This window comes from Thalassophryne amazonica, chromosome 19 (assembly GCF_902500255.1).
Source record: "Thalassophryne amazonica chromosome 19, fThaAma1.1, whole genome shotgun sequence".
NCBI lineage: Eukaryota > Metazoa > Chordata > Actinopteri > Batrachoidiformes > Batrachoididae > Thalassophryne > Thalassophryne amazonica.
Window position 1 is genome coordinate 18,332,930 of NC_047121.1, and position 24,524 is coordinate 18,357,453.

At 42.4% G+C, this 24,524-nt stretch overlaps 1 protein-coding gene across 1 annotated transcript in view; it reads left to right on the forward strand.

Moving 5' to 3' along the window:
• Positions 1–24,524, forward strand: part of LOC117500844 (neuroblast differentiation-associated protein AHNAK) — a 96,971-nt gene that overhangs the window by 31,592 nt on the left and 40,855 nt on the right. Inside the window, 2 exon segments of the mRNA XM_034159634.1 lie at positions 8,070–8,119; positions 22,343–22,453. Of these exon segments, the coding sequence (XP_034015525.1) occupies positions 8,070–8,119; positions 22,343–22,453 (161 nt within the window).

Consider the following 24,524-nt stretch of genomic DNA (forward strand, 5'->3'; position numbering starts at 1 on the left):
TCATCTCTGTGCTCGTCCTGTTAGACCTCAGTGCAGCTTTTGATACTGTTGACCATAAAATTTTATTACAGAGATTAGAGCATGCATAGGTGCTGCAGTGGTTTGAATCATATTTATCTAATAGATTACAATTTGTTCATGTAAATGGGGAGTCTTCTTCACGGACTAAGGTTAATTATGGAGTTCCACAAGGTTCTGTGCTAGGACCGATTTTATTCACTTTATACATGCTTCCCTTAGGCAGTATTATTAGAAAGCATTGCATACATTTTCATTGTTATGCAGATGATACCCAGCTTTATCTATCCATGAAGCCAGAGGACACACACCAATTAGTTAAACTGCAGGAATGTCTTTCAGACATAAAGACATGGATGACCTCTAATTTCCTGCTTTTAAATTCAGATAAAACTGAAGTTATTGTACTTGGCCCCACAAATCTTAGAAACAAGGTGTCTAACCAGATCCTTACTCTGGATGGCATTACCCTGACCTGCAGTAATACTGTGAGAAATCTTGGAGTCATTTTTGATCAGGATATGTCCTTCAATGCGCATATTAAGCAAATAAGAAGGACTGCTTTTTTGCATTTGCGCAATATCTCTAAAATTAGAAAGGTCTTGTCTCAGAGTCAATCAATCAATCAATTTTTTTATATAGCGCCAAATCACAACAAACAGTTGCCCCAAGGCGCTTTATATTGTAAGGCAAGGCCATACAATAATTATGTAAAACCCCAACGGTCAAAACGACCCCCTGTGAGCAAGCACTTGGCTACAGTGGGAAGGAAAAACTCCCTTTTAACAGGAAGAAACCTCCAGCAGAACCAGGCTCAGGGAGGGGCAGTCTTCTGCTGGGACTGGTTGGGGCTGAGGGAGAGAACCAGGAAAAAGACATGCTGTGGAGGGGAGCAGAGATCGATCACTAATGATTAAATGCAGAGTGGTGCATACAGAGCAAAAAGAGAAAGAAACAGTGCATCATGGGAACCCCCCAGCAGTCTACGTCTATAGCAGCATAACTAAGGGATGGTTCAGGGTCACCTGATCCAGCCCTAACTATAAGCTTTAGCAAAAAGGAAAGTTTTAAGCCTAATCTTAAAAGTAGAGAGGGTGTCTGTCTCCCTGATCTGAATTGGGAGCTGGTTCCACAGGAGAGGAGCCTGAAAGCTGAAAGTGATGCTGAAAAGCTAATTCATGCATTTATTTCTTCTAGGCTGGACTATTGTAATTCATTATTATCAGGTTGTCCTAAAAGTTCCCTGAAAAGCCTTCAGTTAATTCAAAATGCTGCAGCTAGAGTACTGACAGGGACTAGAAGGAGAGAGCATATTTCACCCATATTGGCTTCTCTTCATTGGCTCCCTGTTAATTCCAGAATAGAATTTAAAATTCTTCTTCTTACTTATAAGGTTTTGAATAATCAGGTCCCATCTTATCTTAGGGACCTCATAGTACCATATCACCCCAATAGAGGGCTTTGCTCTCAGACTGCAGGCTTATTTGTAGTTCCTAGGGTTTATAAGAGTAGAATGGGAGGCAGAGCCTTCAGCTTTCAGGCTCCTCTCCTGTGGAACCAGCTCCCAGTTCGGATTAGGGAGACGACACCCTCTCTACTTTTAAGATTAATCTTAAAACTTTCCTTTTTGAAAAAGCTTATAGTTAGGGCTGGATCAGGTGACCCTGAACCATCCCTTTTTTATGCTGCTATAGACTTAGACTGCTGGGGGGTTTCCCATGATGCACCCAGTGTTTCTTTTTATTCACCTCTTTTTGCTCTGTATGCACCACTCTGCTTTTAATCATTAGTGATTGATCTCTGCTGTCTTCCACAGCATGTCTTTTTCCTGTTTCTCTCCCCTCAGCCCCAACCAGTCCCAGCAGAAGACTGCCCCTCCCTGAGCCTGGTTCTGCTGGAGGTTTCTTCCTGTTAAAAGGGAGTTTTCCTTCCCACTGTTGCCAAGTGCTTGCTCATAGGGGGTTGTTTTGACCGTTGGGGTTTTTCTGTAATTATTGTATGGCTTTTGCCTTACAATATAAAGCGCCTTGGGGCGACTGTTTGTTGTGATTTGGCGCTATATAAATAAAATTGATTTGAATTGATTTGAATATTGCATGTCTACAGTGGATACAGAAGCTTTGATTCATGCCTGTTTGTCTTCTCGAATTGATCACTAATGTGTTTTTGTTTAAATGGGTTACCATTAAAGTTTAAAAGATGGTTTAGAATTCTGCTGCTAGAGCTGTGAAGAAAACGAGGGGGTTTGATCACATTACACCTGTTTTGGCTTCCCTCTGCTGGCTTCCTGTGACTGTAAGAGCAGACTTTAAGATAATGCTGCTGATGTACAAGGCTCTAAATGGTCATACACCTACCCACGTTGTTGACCTTGTTATGTGTCTTCTCATCCCCTGTGGTTCCGGGATGCAGGACTACTTTGTGTACCCAGGGTTAAAAGAAGTTGGTCGGATTCAGAGCCTTTGCCTACATTGTTGAGGAGTTTGCTTGTTGACATTAGAAAGTCCATTTTGGTGAAATCTTTTAAAGTAGATCTTAAAAACTATTTATTTTCTGCTGTTTATTGTTAGTTTCTATGGTTGTATCTTATTTATTTGCATTTGCTGGTTTGTACTTTGTATTTTGTTGTATTTTGCTTGTATTTGATATTCAATTTTGGTGTTCAGTTCAGTTTTGATGTTGCATGTAGAGCACTTGAGATTTTTTCCAACTTGAACGTGCTATATAAATAAACTGCCTATCTAGTTAACTACCTGCTGTTCAGCACCAACCTTTAGAAAACAAGTCCTTTAGGGAGTGCCGTAGGTTTAAGTAAGGCGGAACTCCAATGCTGGAAGCATTCTGCTTCTGTTCATTTGAGACGGGACAAATCACTTTTACCCCTTTGGCATTTAAAGGCTTGGATTGTTTAATGACAGTTTCGACACATCATTACCACCTCAGCAGTTACACAAACAGCAACCGGTAGGTTATGTTTGATTTGATAAATGTGCATGTTTTCTTAGATGACTGCAGTATTAACAAGGGCGTTGGTGAGGTTAGACCTTACCCATGTGAAATGCTTTGGTGCAAGTTATGTTGTAATTTGGTGCTATATAAATACATTGAATTGAAGCAATACTTGTGTTCATGGACTAGGCAGCATAAAACTAAAGACTTGATTATTCTGTTTGGCAAAACACCTCTACCTACGTAGAAGTGGCATGACAGTTCACAGTGTGGATTCTCTCTTTTTTACACTCTGATGCCACTTTAGTCCAGCAGTTAAGGGATAGAATCGTGCACTTTTTTTTACAAAAGCACCAAACTTTGTCCAGGGAATCTTTAGGTTATATGAAGTCATGTCAAAGCGGGAGACATTTGATTTTAGCCCTGTATCCTGCTTTTTTAAAAGGGTGTTTGCATGGTTATAATACAGTGTATATTTTGCTATTCATATGACAATACGATCATATGGTTATTATGTAGGGGGCCAGTGATCAAGATTGGACATTGTTAAGCTGTAGAGAATGGCTACTGCAACTAGTGCAAAGCTATACTGAGCTTATGTGATCATGTATTGTCCATCGTGCGGCATCATACGTCGTCGTACATCCTTATACATTAGCAGGGTGGTATGTTTCAAAATGGAAAGGCCTGTAGGGATCTTTAACAGTCCTCTACCTCTGAGACATAAAATTAGGTCACTGTGATCTTCCTAGCATGAAAGCTGTAGAGAGTAGTTCATTAAAAATATTCATGACACATTTGTGCATATCTAGGAAGTTTGCCAACCAGGTATTTACAATGTTTTCAGTTAGAAAATATGGTGATAATTGTCTTAATACCAATAACATAAAATAATGATAACAACAACAGTAATAATAATAATAATAATAATAATAATATCATCTATAAAAACTGCAACAAAACAACATAATGATGGTGGTGAAGATGTTTAAATGTTTACTCTTTCTAGTAGTGTGCTACAGTTTTTGTGTTACTGGATTTGAACATAAATAGTCATGCAGAATCTAAGTTATAGAAGTAACTGTTATAGAACTACAGTGTTCTTAAATTGTAACAATTTACCATTATTTTTTTAGAGTGTGAACTATGTTTAAGTGTATTTGTAGCATACTTTCTTTTTCTATGCATGTAAACAGCTTTCAGTCACTTTAAGTAAATTAAATACAGAGTCATGATTTTATGTTATGGAAGATATAGCATAAGGTAAACTGAGTGTTTTAAAATTGTAAACTAAATGGTTATGGCCATAAAAACAAAATTGATTTCTTGTAATTAATAAAAAAGCATTTCTTTCTGTTCAAACGCTGTTATTTTAGAGTGTAAATATGTTAGAGTGAATGAGTAGCATCTTTCCTTTGCCCTATGCTCGCAAACAGCTATATTGCATAGGTATATTGATATTCACAATGAGTTATACAATATTTAGTCACTTTCCCTAGACTAACGCTTTTCTAAGAGTGTAAGCACACTGAAGTACATTTGAAGCATCCCCACTTAGCCTTAATACATTTTTCATAACCTTCAAGTTTATATTATAAACTTAAATAGACATTTGGATAAGAGTTTGTCATGAATTATATGCTGTAGAAGGCTGAAAATGGTTGTTCTCTTAAACCCAAGTTTTTAGAGTGTAGACGTTTATGGATTCAGTGTCTCCTGATCTTATATACTTCAGGACACTATAAAGTACCTCTGATAAAGTTTTGGCACTTTTGTAAAAAGTGCATGATTCCCCTAAAATTTGTCCTTTAGCCGCCGGACTATTTCTAATTCTGGTGTCAGAAAAAAATACTGCTGTTTGATGAGAGTAAAGGTCATATATTAAGGACTTTATCAGTGCAGATATGTCCTGGTAATGTCACAGGATATTTTTTTTCATAGGTCATGAATCAGGAGGCAGAAACAAAGTGATACAGTTGGCTGTTTTCAGCCTTTCAGTCTTCTAACTGCCTTTTAGTGCAATTATGTAGTCACAGTGTTTCACATGACATACATTCAGGTTGCGGGTGGACTGTTAATGCTGTTTCTTTTGAAATTATCGTGCTGCAATACATGGACATACCGCATGACTGTATTACTTTTAACTCCACAGTTCCTCACTTTTCCAGCTTATAATACGACATCCCAATACGACATCCCAATAACTCTGCCTCATTATGTACACACAACAAAACATCTTGGTACTTTAGTTTTCACTACCATTTTTCATGAAGTAAATTATCTAAAATTTCTTAGATGCACACAAAATGTGTATTACTCTCAAACATTTTCACAAAAATTCATGTTAGTGAACACTTCACTTTTGCAGAAATAAACAATCCACCTGGCATGTATGGTATATCAAGGTATTGATTAAAGAACATGATTATTTGGTAGTTGTTGCTTATATAACAGCAGGTTGTCTTTTGAGGTCACAGAATTTTTTTAATTGTTTATACCACAAGGCAATTTTACAACACCAAAATAGCAATAATAGTATCTATATAGTACGTTCAAGTCCAAATATTTCAAAGTGATTTCCATAATCAAAACACCAAAACTATCAGTTATAATCACTTTTATCAATTTCAGTGGAACAAGAACAGAACCATGTGGTACACCATACTTTACTGTGGAATATCCAGCAGCAATCAACCCCACAAGTCAGAAGCTCAGCCATGAACATAGCTAACCAGATACACCAAAATTCAATCAATCAATCAATCAACTTTTTTCTTATATAGCGCCAAATCACAACAAACAGTTGCCCCAAGGCGCTCCATATTGTAAGGCAAGGCCATACAATAATTATGAAAAACCCCAACGGTCAAAACGACCCCCTATGAGCAAGCACTTGGCCACAGTGGGAAGGAAAAACTCCCTTTTAACAGGAAGAAACCTCCAGCAGAACCAGGCTCAGGGAGGGGCAGTCTTCTGCTGAGACTGGTTGGGGCTGAGGGAAAGAACCAGGAAAAAGACATGCCGAGAAGGGGGGCAAAATTCTATTCTATTTGATTGCCCCATTCTCTGATTGAGCTACTTTGTATTTATATCACCAACAAACCACATACAACATTTGCTTAGAAGAGGTCTGACGGTCCTTTACAGGTTGTCTTGGAGTGATTGTTTGTGCTCTCACACCAATGAAATGAAGCAAACAACCATGTGCACCAAATATGTAGGACTGCTTTTTTGCATTTACGCAATATCTCTAAAATCAGAAAGGTCTTGTCTCAGAGTGATGCTGAAAAACTAATTCATGCATTTGTTTCCTCTAGGCTGGACTATTGTAATTCATTATTATCAGGTTGTCCTAAAAGTTCCCTAAAAAGCCTTCAGTTAATTCAAAATGCTGCAGCTAGAGTACTGACGGGGACTAGAAGGAGAGAGCATATCTCACCCATATTGGCCTCTCTTCATTGGCTTCCTGTTAATTCTAGAATAGAATTTAAAATTCTTCTTCTTACTTATAAGGTTTTGAATAATCAGGTCCCATCTTATCTTAGGGACCTCGTAGTACCATATCACCCCAATAGAGCGCTTCGCTCTCAGACTGCAGGCTTACTTGTAGTTCCTAGGGTTTGTAAGAGTAGAATGGGAGGCAGAGCCTTCAGCTTTCAGGCTCCTCTCCTGTGGAACCAGCTCCCAATTCAGATCAGGGAGACAGACACCCTCTCTACTTTTAAGATTAGGCTTAAAACTTTCCTTTTTGCTAAAGCTTATAGTTAGGGCTGGATCAGGTGACCCTGAACCATCCCTTAGTTATGCTGCTATAGACGTAGACTGCTGGGGGGTTCCCATGATGCACTGTTTCTTTCTCTTTTTGCTCTGTATGCACCACTCTGCATTTAATCATTAGTGATTGATCTCTGCTCCCCTCCACAGCATGTCTTTTTCCTGGTTCTCTGCCTCAGCCCCAACCAGTCCCAGCAGAAGACTGCCCCTCCCTGAGCCTGGTTCTGCTGGAGGTTTCTTCCTGTTAAAAGGGAGTTTTTCCTTCCCACTGTAGCCAAGTGCTTGCTCACAGGGGGTCGTTTTGACCGTTGGGGTTTTACATAATTATTGTATGGCCTTGCCTTACAATATAAAGCGCCTTGGGGCAACTGTTTGTTGTGATTTGGCGCTATATAAAAAAATTGATTGATTGATTGATTTCGTCTGAAATCACACACTTGAGGTAGGAAAACACCTAAAAAGGGAAAGATCAAGATTAGGTATCAGAGATAATAATAATATTACTCACACTGTCTAACTTGATTTACCTTGAGTCAGACCTTCCCTCTTTAGCAGTGTTTGGTGGTTGAGCTCAGAGGCTGCAGAGCTTAAGCTCAGGATCAATACACTGGATCACTTAATGGAGAATGGAGGCAGTGGTTCCCTGGAGGAATTATTGCCAGGAAGAACTCTAAATAGTCTCGTCATCGGCTCCAGTATCTCTCTGTGCCTCAAAACAACTGATCGAAGTCTGACGGTGTGCATGGTTCAGATACTGTATCTGTGCAGAAAATATAAAAGCTGACAAACTGCTGTTTAACTTCTACAGTTGGTTTTCTTATTATATTTTTATGGTTCATTATATTTGATTTGTTGAATTCATGCATACAAAGGAATCTCCAGTGTGAACAAGTTATATACTGTTAGTTGACATTAAAAGTAAAAAGAATAAAAGAAAGAAAGAACTAAAGAAAAAAATACATTTCATGAACTAAGTCATATTCAGTTCATTTATTTTGCTGCATTTAACAGAACTGTTTGTTACGGTCATGTGCTTTGAAAAACTACATGCAAAAACATTTTATTACAGATTTGTTGTTACACTAAATACACTCTGTTCTACTGCTGTGCAACTGTACTGGCAAAACTTTAATACAATTTTAATTTAAAATACCAATCTAGGTGGACATATTTGTCACTAAAATATCATTACAATAAATGGATGTCAGATTTTTTTTTAAATGGTATTCGCTGTATGTTTTATATCATTACAATAAATGGATGTCAGATGTTTTTTTTTTAAATGGTATTCGCTGTATGTTTTACCTTCTGTGTGTTTTTGTGGACAGGAGGTGGCCGACGGCTGAGAGGACCAGAGGCTGGTGCACAGGCTGATTCAGTGAGTGACATCACTGTGACTGAATGACATATTTTATCTATTTCACTTAAATTTCTTCAACACTTCCAAAATGTCAGCATTCAACCTTGCTACTTTTAACAATAATTTTGTCTATATGAATTATTTCAATGACTGAATCCCATGCACGGTGAGTTATCACCTTGTGTTGACTACTAATTTTATCATTCTTACATAAGTGATACATAAAGGTCTGTTAAGGTAGTTCTTGGGATTCTACTTTATAGCTCAAATGGCATGCTTATTTTGTCAAGTGTATAATTTCTGTTTTCTCTTTGCACTGCTTCTTTTTGCATGTTGTGAGAATCTAATCTCCCAAGAATACGTAAATGTTGATGCTATCTAGTGAGAATTTAAGTCATTTGTTGAAGAATGACATGCTTGGTACTGTTGCCTGATGAAATTAAAATAATCCCCTGCATGTACTGCAGTTTGCAATGAAACTACCACTAATGACCTATCATTACACAGACAACTATTAAGGTACTCAGCACTTCAAAGTGGGTTATTAAGTGCTTTAACATATTAATGTATTTGACTTTTGAATAAAGAGGTGATAAGATCATGGCAATATGACATGCAATTCATTACATGTTGAGACTCATTCCACGTGTGCATGTTGGTGCAATCACTTTAACGTGCTTTAACTTCCCAAACAGACTAACCCTGGTTCAGGGCCCCCATGCCACATTCTCTTTGTACAGTTGGAGTTGTTTTGGAAAAGCCAAATCAGCATGTGGATCCCAAACCTCTTCTGGTGACCCAGAACAAAATGAAGATTGATAAAATCTCAATGAATGGGATTTCATGTACAATGCCTGAAAATTTCATAGAAACAGTTTAACAGCAGCGTGATTATGTTAATTCAACAGAAAAAACTGTTGAATTTACACTGTAAATTACAGCTTGGTAAGTAAAGGCATTTACATTTTTTTTTGTATTTTTAATTCTGGCCACCACAGCTGCCAGTTTTTTCCCCTGTAAAATTAACATTTTTTTTAAATAGTCTAACATCCATGTCTCACAATCGTACAGTAAGACAGGAAGCACCACAACCCTGAGGGCCCTTCACACATAGTATGAATAAGTACAATTCAGGATGAATCATGGCAGAACAGCTCCTATGAGTGAACCACGAAAACATCGAGCCGACGGGCAGGCATACATGATGTCACTGCGAAGGTTTTGTGCACGCGGGAACACAGTGCGAGCAGCTGCGCAATGTGGTTACACGGTCCGTTTCAACCTAGGGGCAGCCTGTCACTGTGCACGCCATGCGCACACTCGCTCACTGCAGCCTGTTGCCACAGCGATATATGTTTTTATGTATGGCCATGTGAGGACAGCAAGTAGACATGCGCGTCACAGTGCACAGTTGTTAGTTCATGTCCACCCAAACATGGTACCTGTTCCGCAGCTGGGACGTCCACAACCACAGACCTCAACAGATGCTCCTGTCGGCGGACACACGCCGTCAGTTCAGCGCACACATCAACATGCCACTGTCTCTGTTTGCAAAGCAACACTTGTGGGGACACTTAGACAAATTTCATATCCAGCTCGACAGTGATCGTCTGCTGACTGTTGTCGTGCAAATAGCGTGAATGGCCACACATTTTCTAAGTGCCGAGTGAGCGGCGTTAGATGTTCGTGTGTGTCAGCTGGAATTTTGCCGACACCTGCTGCGAGAGGGCTCGATGGGCTCTCACAACGCACACTGTCTTTCAGCCGCTGGTGTGCGCGCATAGTTGTAGCAACAGGTGTACGAGGCATTAGAGGCAGCTACGATTTTACACTTATTGCATACGATTCCTACTTCAGTCGCAATTCAACCACATTCATACTATGTGTGAAGGGGCCCTAAAATCTGAACCTCCTTTCTCTTGCAAACATCTGTTCAGCGACATCATGACTCTGTAAGCTATTCCCAGACATCTCTTCAAAGCCCAAAAACCCAGAGACATGAATGTCATTGGAGAGATAAGTGAATGTCTGCAAGATGCAAAACCCAGTATGTGCATTTAAAGGAAAACATATTAGAAACTATTTCTATATTAGTATAGTTACCAAAACAGTCATGTGCATGTTGGCCTCAACTAAAAAATTGTGGTTTTGGAAATACTGATGGCTGAGTCCAGGAAGTCAATGAAAGCCTGGACTGTCAACTTGATCTTGGACACTCACAAAACCCAGCCACTGCCAACTTCACACTCAGCTTCTCAGGGAATGAATTGATTCCACAAAGATCACAGCAGCATCCATAATGTCAAGGTCAGTAAACCTTTCCTCGTATACAAAGGCATCCAAGTCATTGGACTACACTAACTAACCAACATCAAGTCCATGAAAGTACTGAACAGAGGAGTCAAAGTACATCCTTGACAAAAACACAACTTTAACTCCACACAGAACTGTGTACACAGCAGCTGTGATTGAGTTCCAGCAATTTATTGTGGATCTCATGAAGTTACCTGATGTCCTACAGAGCAGACCAATCAAAAAGCTCAAATACAATCAAATACTTGGCGAAATCAACTTCCACTTCAAAGAAGCACTGCTAATATTTATACTCAGAGCTGTCAGATTGAGATTGTGGGCATGAAGTCAGACTGCTCAGGTCACTTCGCAGCAAGTAACTGGTACTGAATCCAATTGTCCTTTCAAGTCCCTTTCCTGGCACAGAGAGTAGTGTATTTCCCCTGGAGTTGTAATCCCGACAATCACTCTTTCCTTCCCAGAGAGGGACGACAAGACCCAACTAACATGTTAGGGAAAAACCCACAAGACAGTTAGTTAGGACCCAAAATGCAGAAAACAGGCCAAAGTACAAAAATATAATGATTTATTGATATATATTGTAAATAGAATAAACTGAGAAGCCAAGCACTGGAGGAGGGAGAGACTGCTGGAACACACAGGAGACAGGAAAGTCACACCCGAACACAGTTCGTCCGGAACAAACTCAGAACAGGATCAGGTGGCACAATTAAGCTGACAGAACCAGAAGCTCTGAGGATGCAAGAAACACAGAGTAAGTTTACAACGTTAAAACATGGAACAGAAAATGCAGCAGAGATGAGGCTGAGGAAACTTGGAAGCAGCTGTAGTTTCCGGCGTCTGAGAGTGTGACGAGAAGAGGTATTTGTACAGGAGGTTGATGAGTGTGAACAGGTGAATCCAATCAGTTCCACAGGTGGCTCCAGCAGACACAGGAAGGGAGGGGGAGTAAGGCAAAACCAGAAGCCAGGTGCAGCAAAGGCAACATAACAGGAACCCCCCTTCAACGGGAGCCCCCAGGCAACCTACCAGGCCGATCTGGATGAGCCTGATAGAAGTCAGAGATGAGGAAGGGGTCCAAAATAAGGCCCCGCAAAACCCAGGAACGCTCCTCAGGTCCATACCCCTCCCAGTCCACCAGATACTGGAAACCCCGGCCCCAGCGACAAACGTCGAGGATGTGGCTCACCGCCCAGGCAGGATGGCCATCCACAGTCCCAGTGGAGGTGGGGGAATGGCAGGTGGGCACAAGGTGCTGGAACAGACTGGTTTCAGACGAGACACGTGGAAGACAGGATAGATCCTGAGGGTCCAAGGCAATTTAAGCCTAACAAATGCAGGGTTGACCACCTTATCGATAACAAATGGACCCAGGTACCGAGGAGCCAGCTTCTTGGCGGCCGCCTTAAGAGGCACATCCTTGGAGGACAACCAGACCTCCTGGCTGGGCTGGTAGTGGGGAGCCGGGGCACGATGCCGGTCTGCATGGCGAACAGTTCTCTCCCTCATCCGGAGAAGAGCGGCGTGGGGGGTCCGCCAGACTCATTGACAGTGCCGTAGATGGGCCTGGATTGAAGAGGTTCAATTCCTGAGCAGGGAACAGAGGTGGTTGATAACCCACAGAGCACTCAAAGAGCGACAGGCTGGTGGCCAAGCTCACCTGAGAATTATGTGCATATTCCACCCATGGCAGGTGAGTACTCCAGGAAGATGGGTGGGAGGATGTGAGACAGCAAAGGGCAGCTTCCAATTCCTGGTTAGCCTACTCCACCTGCCCGTTGGTCTGGGGATGGACTCCAGATGAGAGACTGACTGAAGCCCCCAAGGCAGCACAGAAGGCCTTCCAGGCCTGAGATGTAAACTGGGGTCCTCGGTCTGACACGGTGTCCAGGGGATGCCATGCAGCCGGAACACATGGTGGACCAGGAGGTTTGCAGTCTCCAGCACCGAGGGTAACTTGGGCAGGGCCAGGAAGTGTGCTGCCTTTGAAAACCGGTCCAGGATGGTGAGGATGACTGTATTTCCGCATGAGGGAGGCAATCCGGTGATGAAATCCAGGCAGACGTGGGACCATGGTTGACCAGGTGTGGGAAGCGGACGAAGAAGACCAGATGGCTGTTGGTGAGAAGATTTATTTTGTGTGCAGATGGTGCAGGCACTGACAAATTCACAGGTGTCTGCTTGGAGAGATGGCCACCAGAAATGCTGCTGAACAAGGTGTATGGTTCTATGAATACCGGGCTGACAGAAGAATTTGGAGGAATGAACAAACTGTAGGACATCAGATCTGGCTGAGGGGGGAAAACAGGCAGCCGGGAGGTCCCCCTCCAGGGTCAGGATGAGTTCTCTGGGCCTCCCGGATGACTCGCTCAATGTCCCAGGTGAGGGCACCTACAACCATGTTGCTGGAAAGGATCAATCAATCAATCAATTTTTTTTTTTATATAGCGCCAAATCACAACAAACAGTTGCCCCAAGGCGCCTTATATTGTAAGGCAAGGCCATACAATAATTATGTAAAGCCCCAACGGTCAAAACGACCCCTGTGAGCAACCACTTGGCTACAGTGGGAAGGAAAAACTCCCTTTTAACAGGAAGAAACCTCCAGCAGAACCAGGCTCAGGGAGGGGCAGTCTTCTGCTGGGACTGGTTGGGGCTGAGGGAGAGAACCAGGAAAAAGACATGCTGTGGAGGGGAGCAGAGATCGATCACTAATGATTAAATGCAGAGTGGTGCATACAGAGCAAAAAGAGAAAGAAACAGTGCATCATGGGAACCCCCCAGCAGTCTACGTCTATAGCAGCATAACTAAGGGATGGTTCAGGGTCACCTGATCCAGCCCTAACTATAAGCTTAGCAAAAAGGAAAGTTTTAAGCCTAATCTTAAAAGTAGAGAGGGTGTCTGTCTCCCTGATCTGAATTGGGAGCTGGTTCCACAGGAGAGGAGCCTGAAAGCTGAAGGCTCTGCCTCCCATTCTACTCTTACAAACCCTAGGAACTACAAGTAAGCCTGCAGTCTGAGAGTGAAGCACTTTATTGGGGTGATATGGTACTACGAGGTCCCTAAGATAAGATGGGACCTGATTATTCAAAACCTTATAAGTAAGAAGAAGAATTTTAAATTCTATTCTAGAATTAACAGGAAGCCAATGAAGAGAGGCCAATATGGGTGAGATATGCTCTCTCCTTCTAGTCCCCGTTAGTACTCTAGCTGCAGCATTTTGAATTAACTGAAGGCTTTTTAGGGAACTTTTAGGACAACCTGATAATAATGAATTACAATAGTCCAGCCTAGAGGAAATAAATGCATGAATTAGTTTTTCAGCATCACTCTGAGACAAGACCTTTCTAATTTTAGAGATATTACGTAAATGCAAAAAAGCAGTCCTACATATTTGTTTAATATGCGCTTTGAATGACATATCCTGATCAAAAATGACTCCAAGATTTCTCACAGTATTACTAGAGGTCAGGGTAATGCCATCCAGAGTAAGGATCTGGTTAGACACCATGTTTCTAAGATTTGTGGGGCCAAGTACAATAACTTCAGTTTTATCTGAGTTTAAAAGCAGGAAATTAGAGGTCATCCATGTCTTTATGTCTGTAAGACAATCCTGCAGTTTAGCTAATTGGTGTGTGTCCTCTGGCTTCATGGATAGATAAAGCTGGGTATCATCTGCGTAACAATGAAAATTTAAGCAATACCGTCTAATAATACTGCCTAAGGGAAGCATGTATAAAGTGAATAAAATTGGTCCTAGCACAGAACCTTGTGGAACTCCATAATTAACTTTAGTCTGTGAAGAAGATTCCCCATTTACATGAACAAATTGTAATCTATTAGACAAATATGATTCAAACCACCGCAGCGCAGTGCCTTTAATACCTACGGCATGCTCTAATCTCTGTAATAAAATTTTATGGTCAACAGTATCAAAAGCAGCATAGCAATAGACCATTCCTCTGCAGATGATCAGTTAGCTGTTTTACAACTACCCTTTCAAGAATTTTTGAGAGAAAAGGAAGGTTGGAGATTGGCCTATAATTAGCTAAGTGTCGGGTTTAGAATACTGTATCTTTGATAAGAGGAAGAGACAACCAGGCAATAAAACAAGTGAGAGATAGAATTCAATTTTAAGCTCGCGAGGAGTGCAGTCAGGCTGTACACCAAAGCTACACTAAAGTCTGGCCTGCGCTCCCGCTCTTTTTATTTAGGACTTCCCTACATACATGGGCGGTACAGCTCCTAAGGGGAAGAGTGATAGTGTGTGAGCTGTTTCCGCAGAACCGCTGATTGCACAATACATTCAGGACGTTCAGAACCTTTTTAATCTTGGGCTTGATTAAGATGTGTTTAAGACATCTAATGATTAATCACACTTCTTCTGACACAAGGACTAATGTATCATAATCACACTGTGGTTGGAACATTCAATTCTCTATTCTTTATCTCACTGCTCCGCTTACGGCTGCATCCTGCCTGGGTCATCTTCACATGTCCTGAAAAAGAGCTTAGCATGCACACAGAGATACCACAACTTGCAGAAACACGTCATGTCACATATCTTAAGTAACCTTCACCCATCACATCAGTACAATACACTTTATCAGAGCAGAGAGAACTACATTCTACCAGAGCAGAGAACACAAAACATGCATGATAAAATAAAACAGTGTATCTACAGAATAACTCCAACACTAAGATAGCTGGGTCAAGTGATGGCTTTTTAAGTATGGTTTAATTACTGCCACCTTAAAGCCTGTGGTACATAGCCAACTAACAAAGATAGATTGATCATATTTAAGATCGAAGCATTAAATAATGGTAGGGCTTCCTTGAGCAGCCTGGTAGGAATGGGGTCTATAACATGTTGATGGTTTGGATGAAGTAACTAATGAAAATAACTCAGACAGAACAATCGGAGAGAAAGAGTCTAACCAAATACCGGCATCACTGAAAGCAGCCAAAGATAACGATACTGTCTTTGGGATGGTTATGAGTAATTTTTTCTCTAATAGTTAAAATTTTGTTAGCAAAGAAAGTCATGAAGTCATTACTAGTTAAAGTTAATGGAATACTCAGCTCAATAGAGCTCTGACTCTTTGTCAGCCTGGCTACAGTGCTGAAAAGAAACCTGGGGTTGTTCTTATTTTCTTCAATTAGTGATGAGTAGAAAGATGTCCTAGCTTTACGGAGGGCTTTTTTATAGAGCAACAGACTCTTTTCCAGGCTAAGTGAAGATCTTCTAAATTAGTGAGACGCCATTTCCTCTCCAACTTACGGGTTATCTGCTTTAAGCTACGAGTTTGTGAGTTATACCACGGAGTAAGGCACTTCTGATTTAAAGCTCTCTTTTTCAGAGGAGCTACAGCATCCAAAGTTGTCTTCAATGAGGATGTAAAACTATTGACGAGATACTCTCTCACTTACAGAGTTTAGGTAGCTACTGTGCACTGTGTTGTTATATGGCATTAGAGAACATAAAGAAGGAATCATATCCTTAAACCTAGTTACAGCGCTTTCTGAAAGACTTCTAGTGTAACGAAACTTATTCCCCACTGCTGGGTAGTCCATCAGAGTAAATGTAAATGTTATTAAGAAATGATCAGACAGAAGGGAGTTTTCAGGGAATACTGTTAAGTCTTCTATTTCCATACCATAAGTCAGAACAAGATCTAAGATATGATTAAAGTGGTGGGTGGACTCATTTACATTTTGAGCAAAGCCAATAGAGTCTAATAATAGATTAAATGCAGTGTTGAGGCTGTCATTCTCAGCATCTGTGTGGATGTTAAAATCGCCCACTATACTTATCTTATCTGAGCTAAGCACTAAGTCAGACAAAAGGTCTGAAAATTCACAGAGAAACTCACAGTAACGACCAGGTGGACGATAGATAATAACCAATAAAACTGTTTTTGGGACTTCCAATTTGGATGGACAAGACTAAGAGTCAAGCTTTCAAATGAATTAAGCTCTGTCTGGGTTTTTGATTAATTAATAAGCTGGAATGGAAGATTGCTGCTAATCCTCCGCCCCGGCCCGTGCTACGAGCATTCTGACAGTTAGTGTGACTCGGGGGTGTTGACTCATTTAAACTAACATATTCATCCTGCTGTAACCAGGTTTCTGTAAGGCAGAATAAATCAATATGTTGATCAATTATTATATCATTTACCAACAGGGACTTAGAAGAGAGAGACCTAATGTTTAATAGACCACATTTAACTGTTTTAGTCTGTGGTGCAGTTGAAGGTGCTATATTATTTTTTTCTTTTTGAATTTTTATGCTTAAATAGATTTTTGCTGGTTATTGGTGGTCTGGGAGCAGACACCGTCTCTACGGGGATGGGGTAATGAGGGGATGGCATGGGGAGAGAAGCTGCAGAGAGGTGTGTAAGACTACAACTCTGCTTCCTGGTCCCAACCCTGGATCGTCATGGTTTGGAGGATTTAAGAAAATTGGCCAGATTTCTAGAAATGAGAGCTGCTCCATCCAAAGTGGGATGGATGCCGTCTCTCCTAACAAGACCAGGTTTTCCCCAGAAGCTTTGCCAATTATCTATGAAGCCCACCTCATTTTTTGGACACCACTCAGACAGCCAGCAATTCAAGGAGAACATGCGGCTAAACATGTCACTCCCGGTCCGATTGGGGAGGGGCCCAGAGAAAACTACAGAGTCCGACATTGTTTTTGCAAAGTTACACACCGATTTAATGTTAATTTTAGTGACCTCCGATTGGCGTAACCGGGTGTCATTACTGCCGATGTGAATTACAATCTTACCAAATTTACGCTTAGCCTTAGCCAGCAGTTTCAAATTTCCTTCAATGTCGCCTGCTCTGGCCCCCGGAAGACAATTGACTATGGTTGCTGGTGTCGCTAACTTCACATTTCTCAAAACAGAGTCGCCAATAACCAGAGTTTGTTCCTCGGCGGGTGTGTCGTCGAGTGGGGAAAAACGGTTAGAAATGTGAACGGGTTGGCGGTGTACACGGGGCTTCTGTTTAGAACTATGCTTCCTCCTCACAGTCACCCAGTCGGCCTGCTTTCCCGGCTGCTCGGGATCTGCCAGAGGGGAACTAACGGCGGCTAAGCTACCTTGGTCCGCACCGACTACAGGGGCCTGGCTAGCTGTAGAATTTTCCACGGTGCGGAGCTGAGTCTCCAATTCGCCCAGCCTGGCCTCCAAAGCTACGAATAAGCTACACTTATTACAAGTACCGTTACTGCTAAAGGAGGCCGAGGAATAACTAAACATTTTACACCCAGAGTAGAAAAGTGCGGGAGAGACAGGAGAAGCCGCCATGCTAAATCGGCTAAGAGCTAGTAGCTGCACTAAGCTAGCGGGTTCCTAAAAACACGCAAAGTGAATAATGTGTAAATAATTTAGAGGTGATTCAGCAGAAGGAGTGCTTTAGTTAAGGCACGTGAAGATTACACTGGGAAACAAATCGTAATCTAGATAACTAGATCAATCTAACTGCACAGATTAAACAGCTAACAGATACAGAAAAACACCGCTGTGCTCCGGAACAGGAAGTGATACAATACCGCAGTGAGAGCCAACCACCAGTAGAGGCCAAGGATGCAGTCTGGTATAGGGGAGTAGTCCTCAGGCGCAAACTGGAGAGATAAGGCATCGGGTTTTACATTTTTGGAACCAGGTCTGTAGGTGAGGGTGAAGTTAAATCGGCCAAAAAATAAAGACCACCTGGCCTGTCTGGAATTGAGTCTCTTAGCATTTTGAATGTAAGCCAGGTTTTATGATCAGTCCAAACAAAACATGGAATTGACGTACCTTCCAGCCAGTGTCTCCACTCCTCCAGCGCCTCCTTCACAGCCAAGAGTTCCCGGTCACCAACATCGTAGTTGCACTCAGCAGGAGAGAGCCGCCGGGAAAAAAAAAGCACAAGGGTGCAATAGATTGTCGCCCTCAGCCCGCTGGGAGAGAACGGCCCCAATCCTGATGTCGGAGGCGTCGACCTCCACAACGAACTGGCCGTCCGGATTGGGTTGAATGAGGACAGGAGCGGTGGTAATCCTATGTTTAAGGGACTGAAAGGCTCGTTCGGCTTCAGTGGACCAATGAAAACTGGACTTGAAAGAAGTGAGTTTATGGAGAGAGGCAGCTACTTGACTAAAGTTACGTATGAAACGACTATAAAAATTAGCAAATCCTAGGAAATGCTGAAGTTGTTTGCGATTGGAGGGAGTTGGCCACTTCACTACGGCAGAGACTTTGGCTGGATCTGGTCTAATCTCATTGTGTTCAAATATGAACCCTAGGAACGGCACGGAGGTCTGATGGAAGGCACATTTCTCGGCTTTGACGAAGAGGCTATTCTCAAGGAGATGTTTTAACACTAGACGGACATGTTGAATGTGTTCTGGCAGGTTCTTAGAAAACATGAGAATGTCGCCTAAGTAGACAAAAACAAAACGATTAAGAAAATCACAGAGGACATTGTTAACCAAAGCTTGAAAGACGGCAGGAGCATTAGTGAGACCGAAGAGCATAAGAAGATATTCAAAATACCCCAAGGGCATGTTAAACGCAGTCTTCCACTCATCTCCCTCTTTGATACGGACTAGGTGGTAAGCATTTCTAAGATCTAGTTTGGAAAAGATGGCTGCTCCCTGCAGAGTCTAACAGAGGCAAAGGATACCGGTTACGAACTGTTATGGCATTTAACCCACGGAAATCAATGCAGGGACAGAGGATCCCGTCCTTCTTCCCCACAAAAAAGAAGCCTGCCCCTAAGGGCGAGGAGGAGGGATGAATAAGACCTGCTGCCAGGGAGTCTTGAATATATTGCTCCATCGCGACAGATTGTACAATGGAGCAGCAGATAGCACACGGCTCTTACTAAAGACTTCTTGGAGGTCAAGGTACACTTTAGGAACTATAGAGAGGTCTATGGGGGGAATGATAGACTCCCTGGAATTCTTGGTGGGTGGAACTGACAAACAGAGACAACGGAGGTGACAAGCTTCGCTCCACCGGGAAATGGACCCAGTCGGCCAATCAACGTCCAGATTGTGTAAGATTAACCAGGAGTTCCCGAAAACAGTGGAGTGGATGTGTAAACAAAAAAATAGAATAGACTCGCGATGAGACAGGAACAGTCTGATGAGTTATAGCGGGGAGAGGAGTGCCGAAACCTGGATAGGGGAGGGTAATTTAATCACAGGAATGTTGGCCTGGTCAATCACACTAGGATCCAAGAAATTGGCGTCTGCACCAGCATCTAAAAGGGCCTGGAGTTTAAATGACTGATTGGAAAAAACAGTGTGACCGGGATTTGGGTACGTGCAGCGTTACCCACTAAAAAACAAGTGCGGCTCACCAATAGCCCGGGGTCTATTGGCAAGCGTTCTCTTTTGGCCGAACTGGGCATTCGCGAATAATATGTCCCCGGGCACTGCAATACAGGCACTCCCCGGCTGACAAGCGCCGTCTACGCTCTTCAGGTGTCAATTGAGCCCTACCGAGCTGCATCAGTTCCTCGGTAGGGGGCGATGTGAGCGCGGGGAGTGCATTTCCGGTGGGACACGAGGAAGAAGGAACAGGGTCCGCACGCGGAGGGATCTGAGGGGAAGAAACGCGTGCCGCCCTTCGGCTTCTCTCCCACCGTTTTTCCCTCAAACGATTACCAATTTTAATGGTTAAAGAGATGAGGTCGTCGAGGGATGAGGGAAGATCGTGGACACCAGCTCGTCTTTAAGCGTCTCGGATAAGCCGTTGATAAAAACGTTCAGTAGCGTGGTGGCATTCCAGCTGATTCGGCCGCCAAGATGTGGAATTCAATGGAGTATGCTGCCACAATACGGTTCTCTTGCTTGAGGGCCAACAATCGCTGGGAGGTCGCTTGCTCCCGCATCGGACGATCGAAAACCGTCTGGAACTCCTGTTTAAACTGGCTAAAAGTTGTTAACATCGGTGATTGCTGCTCCCATAACGCGGTTTGCCCACTCCAGGGCCCCTCCCCGAAGCAGCTAACGAGGTAAGCTATCTTATCTTTATCTGTGGTGTACATGGGTTAGGGTCTTTTGTGAGAAAACAAGCAACACTGAAACAGGAATGAAGCACATTTATCTACAGAACTGGTGTATGGGTCAGGGGTGACAGAGGAAAGGGTCTTGATGCTGAGGTGTTAATGCTACTGTGGGGTGCTTGCGGCAGCTGGCTCGGCGCTGTTGTTGGGGTGGCTAAAGCTAAGCTATCTGTTAAGCGTTGAGAGAGTACAGAAATGAATTATCAAGACTGGAAAACGGGTGTGACTGGATGCAAATGCTGGACTCGAACTCAAGGCTTGGTAGGCAAAAACAGTTTAGTTGGGCAAAAAGCAGGGTCTGGTGCATGGGCAGGCAATCCAACAAAGCGAACAAGAGCAAATACATCAGGCAGGTGCATGGTCGAAAATACAAGCAAGAGGTCAAAGCAGACGGGAAGCAAGCAGGTGGAGAACAAGACAAAGAAGGCTGGAGAGAAGGCATAGAGCGCATCAATCTGGCAAGGTAACAGAACAAAAAGAGGATCTTAAATACCACAAAGTGATGAAGTGTGGATTGGGAGCAAGTGTGCGTGGAACTCACCAGAATGTGGGTGTGGCCAGGGAGAGGGAAACACCCACCACCAAGAGACAGGAGATACAACCAAGAGAGACAGGGACAGAAAAACCCAAGCAAGGAAAAAACCCAGACAAGAGAAAAGACTACAGCGAGGCAAACATAGCAAAAGCATGAAAACACAACCAGGCAGAACCTCACATCCTGACATGAATAGCTGAGATACCTGTGATTCGAGGGATTGCTGTTGATTAGATAAGACAGACAGAAGTTACTGTTGTTGACCGAGTAATTGACCCTGTGAGCTGAGGGCCAGGCGAAGTTGCTCTGCTTCCGCTGAGGTCCATTTGGTGTCCGGAAACTCCTGTTAGGAAAAACCCACAAGTCAGTTAGTTAGGACCAAAAATGCAGAATAAACTGAAAGCCAAGCACTGTGGAGTGAGGGAGAGACCGCTGGAGCACACAGTAGACAGGAAAGTCACACCCAAACACAGTTCGTCCGGAACCAACTCAGAACAGGACCAGGTGGCACAATTAGCTGACGGAACCAGGAGCTCTGAGGACACAAGAAACACAGAGTAAGTTTACAATGTTGAAACATGGAACAGAAAATGCAGCAGATATGAGGCAGAGGAAACCTGGAAGCAACTGTAGTTTCCGGCATCTGAGAGTGTGACGAGAAGAGGTATTTATACAGGAGGTTGATGAGTGTGAACAGGTGAATCCAATCAGTTCCACAGGTGGCTCCAGCAGACACAGGAAGGGAGGGGGAGTGAGGCAGAACCAGCAGCCAGGTGCAGCAAACAAAGGCAGTATAACACAAGTGTTTTGGGATGATACCGGGGTTCCAGGTGTAAAAAATTATTTTTCACAACTCCAGAACAGTATCTCCACTAAAACCACAGAGACCTGGAGCCACCCTTCACTGCTTCATTACCTTTGTGAATTTTCTGGTATTTATGCTAAAAATTTACATTTTTAGCATACATTGTTTGCATTTTGGCATTCTGTAATCTAAACACAAAATTAATGTTTTCTGTATGCAATTTCACACCAGTCCACCCAGTCATTCCAGATGAGAGTCTTGGACAGACAACAATGCCAGAGAAACAGGATGCAACATGATTGAAAGTGATTAAGTGCAAACGGTGTAATATGATTTTCTCTGCAGATCTTGTTTGTAATGGAGGTACAGGAAATAGATTACAGCCCAAATGTTTTTCACATGGCTATCAAAGAAATACAATGTTTGGAATAGACTGAAAATAACAATGTGAAATGACCTCAAACACCAAGATAAAAAAAGTTGCAGGATGGACACTGTTAACAGTTGACTGACTGTATGTCTGTGCAGATATGTGACGAGCCATCTCAGTTCACAGAGGGAGAGAGACCCCGACCTCAAGGATCTTCCCCTGTGGAAGAGTATCCTGAAACTGAAAAATACACACACAGCGACAAGGAGGTACAAAGTAGCAATGCCTTTTACCTTTAAAAATATGTAATTTCTTCAAGGTGATAAAGCTACATAATTGCTTTTAGGTGGTGTATTGTAATTTATATACACTGGCAGACAACTTTACTCACACATTGCCTGGAAACTTTCAAACTCAATTTGCCCAATCTGCACAAATTCAGTTTTACCAAACGATGCATGTCTGCAGTCAATTAGCATATTTGGCTTATTTCCGTACTAAAAATAAAATTTACAGGACAGATTTATCCCACTTTTAGTGGGTGTTACTTACACCAGGATGAATTTATGATGATTTTATGATTTAACAACGTGATAAACTTCAATGGCCTCAAATGAAGCCAAACCGGAAGTATAAAAAATTGCAGTTCCTTGACTGGCCACTTGAGGCTGACTCCCAAACAGAGCATATTCCCAGAGTTTGTAAAATGTCCAACATTAGAGCAGACATAAACATGTTTACAGCCTGGTTAAAAAAAAAAGAAGATAGTTTCTATACATGGTTAAACTATGTATAGAAACTATTTTTTTTTTTTGAGGAGGAAACTATCATGTTTCCTCCTAACATGAAAACTTTTAGTTTAATATGTTTTAAGCCAAAAAGTTCTGTAAAGTTGGGGGTATGGTCACTTTGAGTGACAGCAGCTGAGCCAAGCATCGCTGCCTCTCACTGTGGCCGTAACTTGGTGTTCACTTGATGGGACTGGTAGCTGTTGTGGAGGCTGTATTTGTTTGCTTGGAGTATTTTATTACAAACACCTGGAATAATATGGCTTATTGCCTGGTGAAACATCCTAATGCAGGGGTGCCCAATTTCGGTCCTTGAGATCTACCTTCCTGACACTCTTAGTTGTCTCCCTGCTCCAACACACTTGAATCCAATGAAAGGCTCATTAAAAGCCTGCTAACGAGTCTTTCATTGGATTCAGGCGTGTTGGAACAGGGAGACAACTAAGAGTGTCAGGAAGGTAGATCTTGAGGACCGAACTTGGGCACCCCTGTCCTAATGGATCATCTAAGACGTGTCTGCTGTAATACTCGCACTGAGTGAAATTGTCGTTCATTAAATGGTGTATGCTAATGGTGTTAGCACTGTCAGCAGCTGTTGGTAGCTTCATCCGTTAGGTCCCAACCCAGTCTCACACCACTTCATGATGGCAACACGAAAAGTGAATAATATCATGAAATGCGGGGGGTCTGTTGGGGTTAGGGTTAGAGGTAGGGTTAGAAATAGTAAAATAGAAAACTGCATCACAAAAATCTGACCCATTTCGTGACAGGATCACAGAAAAAAGCACGAGACTGGGCTGTAGGTCCAATTAATGCATGATTACTGATAAAATAAGCGGCTCACAACTTTTAATGTCCACAACAAAGCAAATCGTTAGGAGAACCACCATGCAGTCCCCCAAAATATAATTTAATAAACACCCGAACCGAGGATAGCCTCTTAGCTTAGGACTCATAGGTGTCAAACTGATTCCAGAAAGGACCAAGAGGGTGCAGGTTTTCTTTGTAACCACCAGCTCCACCAGGTGATTTTATTGATGAACTCATCCCATCTGCTCAAAGTGATGTTAATCAGTGAAATCACCTGGTGGAGTTGGTGGTTACAAAAAAAAAAAAAAAACCCTCCACCCTCTTGGCCCTTTCTGGAATCAGTTTGACACCACTGCACTGCTTAGGTGGTCGGACTCGAAGAGAGGGGTGTGTTCAGGCTTCTTTTGTCACACACTGAGACACCCACGCTCCACCCCTTCATGCATTAATAAGTTAATCGTGAGTCAGCATTACCGCTGCTGTCAACATGGCAACGCCCAGATAACACAAGATAAAATAAGATAATCCTTTATTAGTCCCATGACGGGGAAATTTATGATGCTACAGCAGCAAAGGGACAGTCACAGACCAACTGTGCAAAATATGCTAAAAATAAAGTAAAAGAAAAAATAAGTAGCAAAAACACACGGAAGTCATGTTCTGTGCAGGATAACGATATATACAGTAGAATATGGGCATAGATATGGGCTTCATATCAGCTGTTCCGGGTCTCTATAGAAAA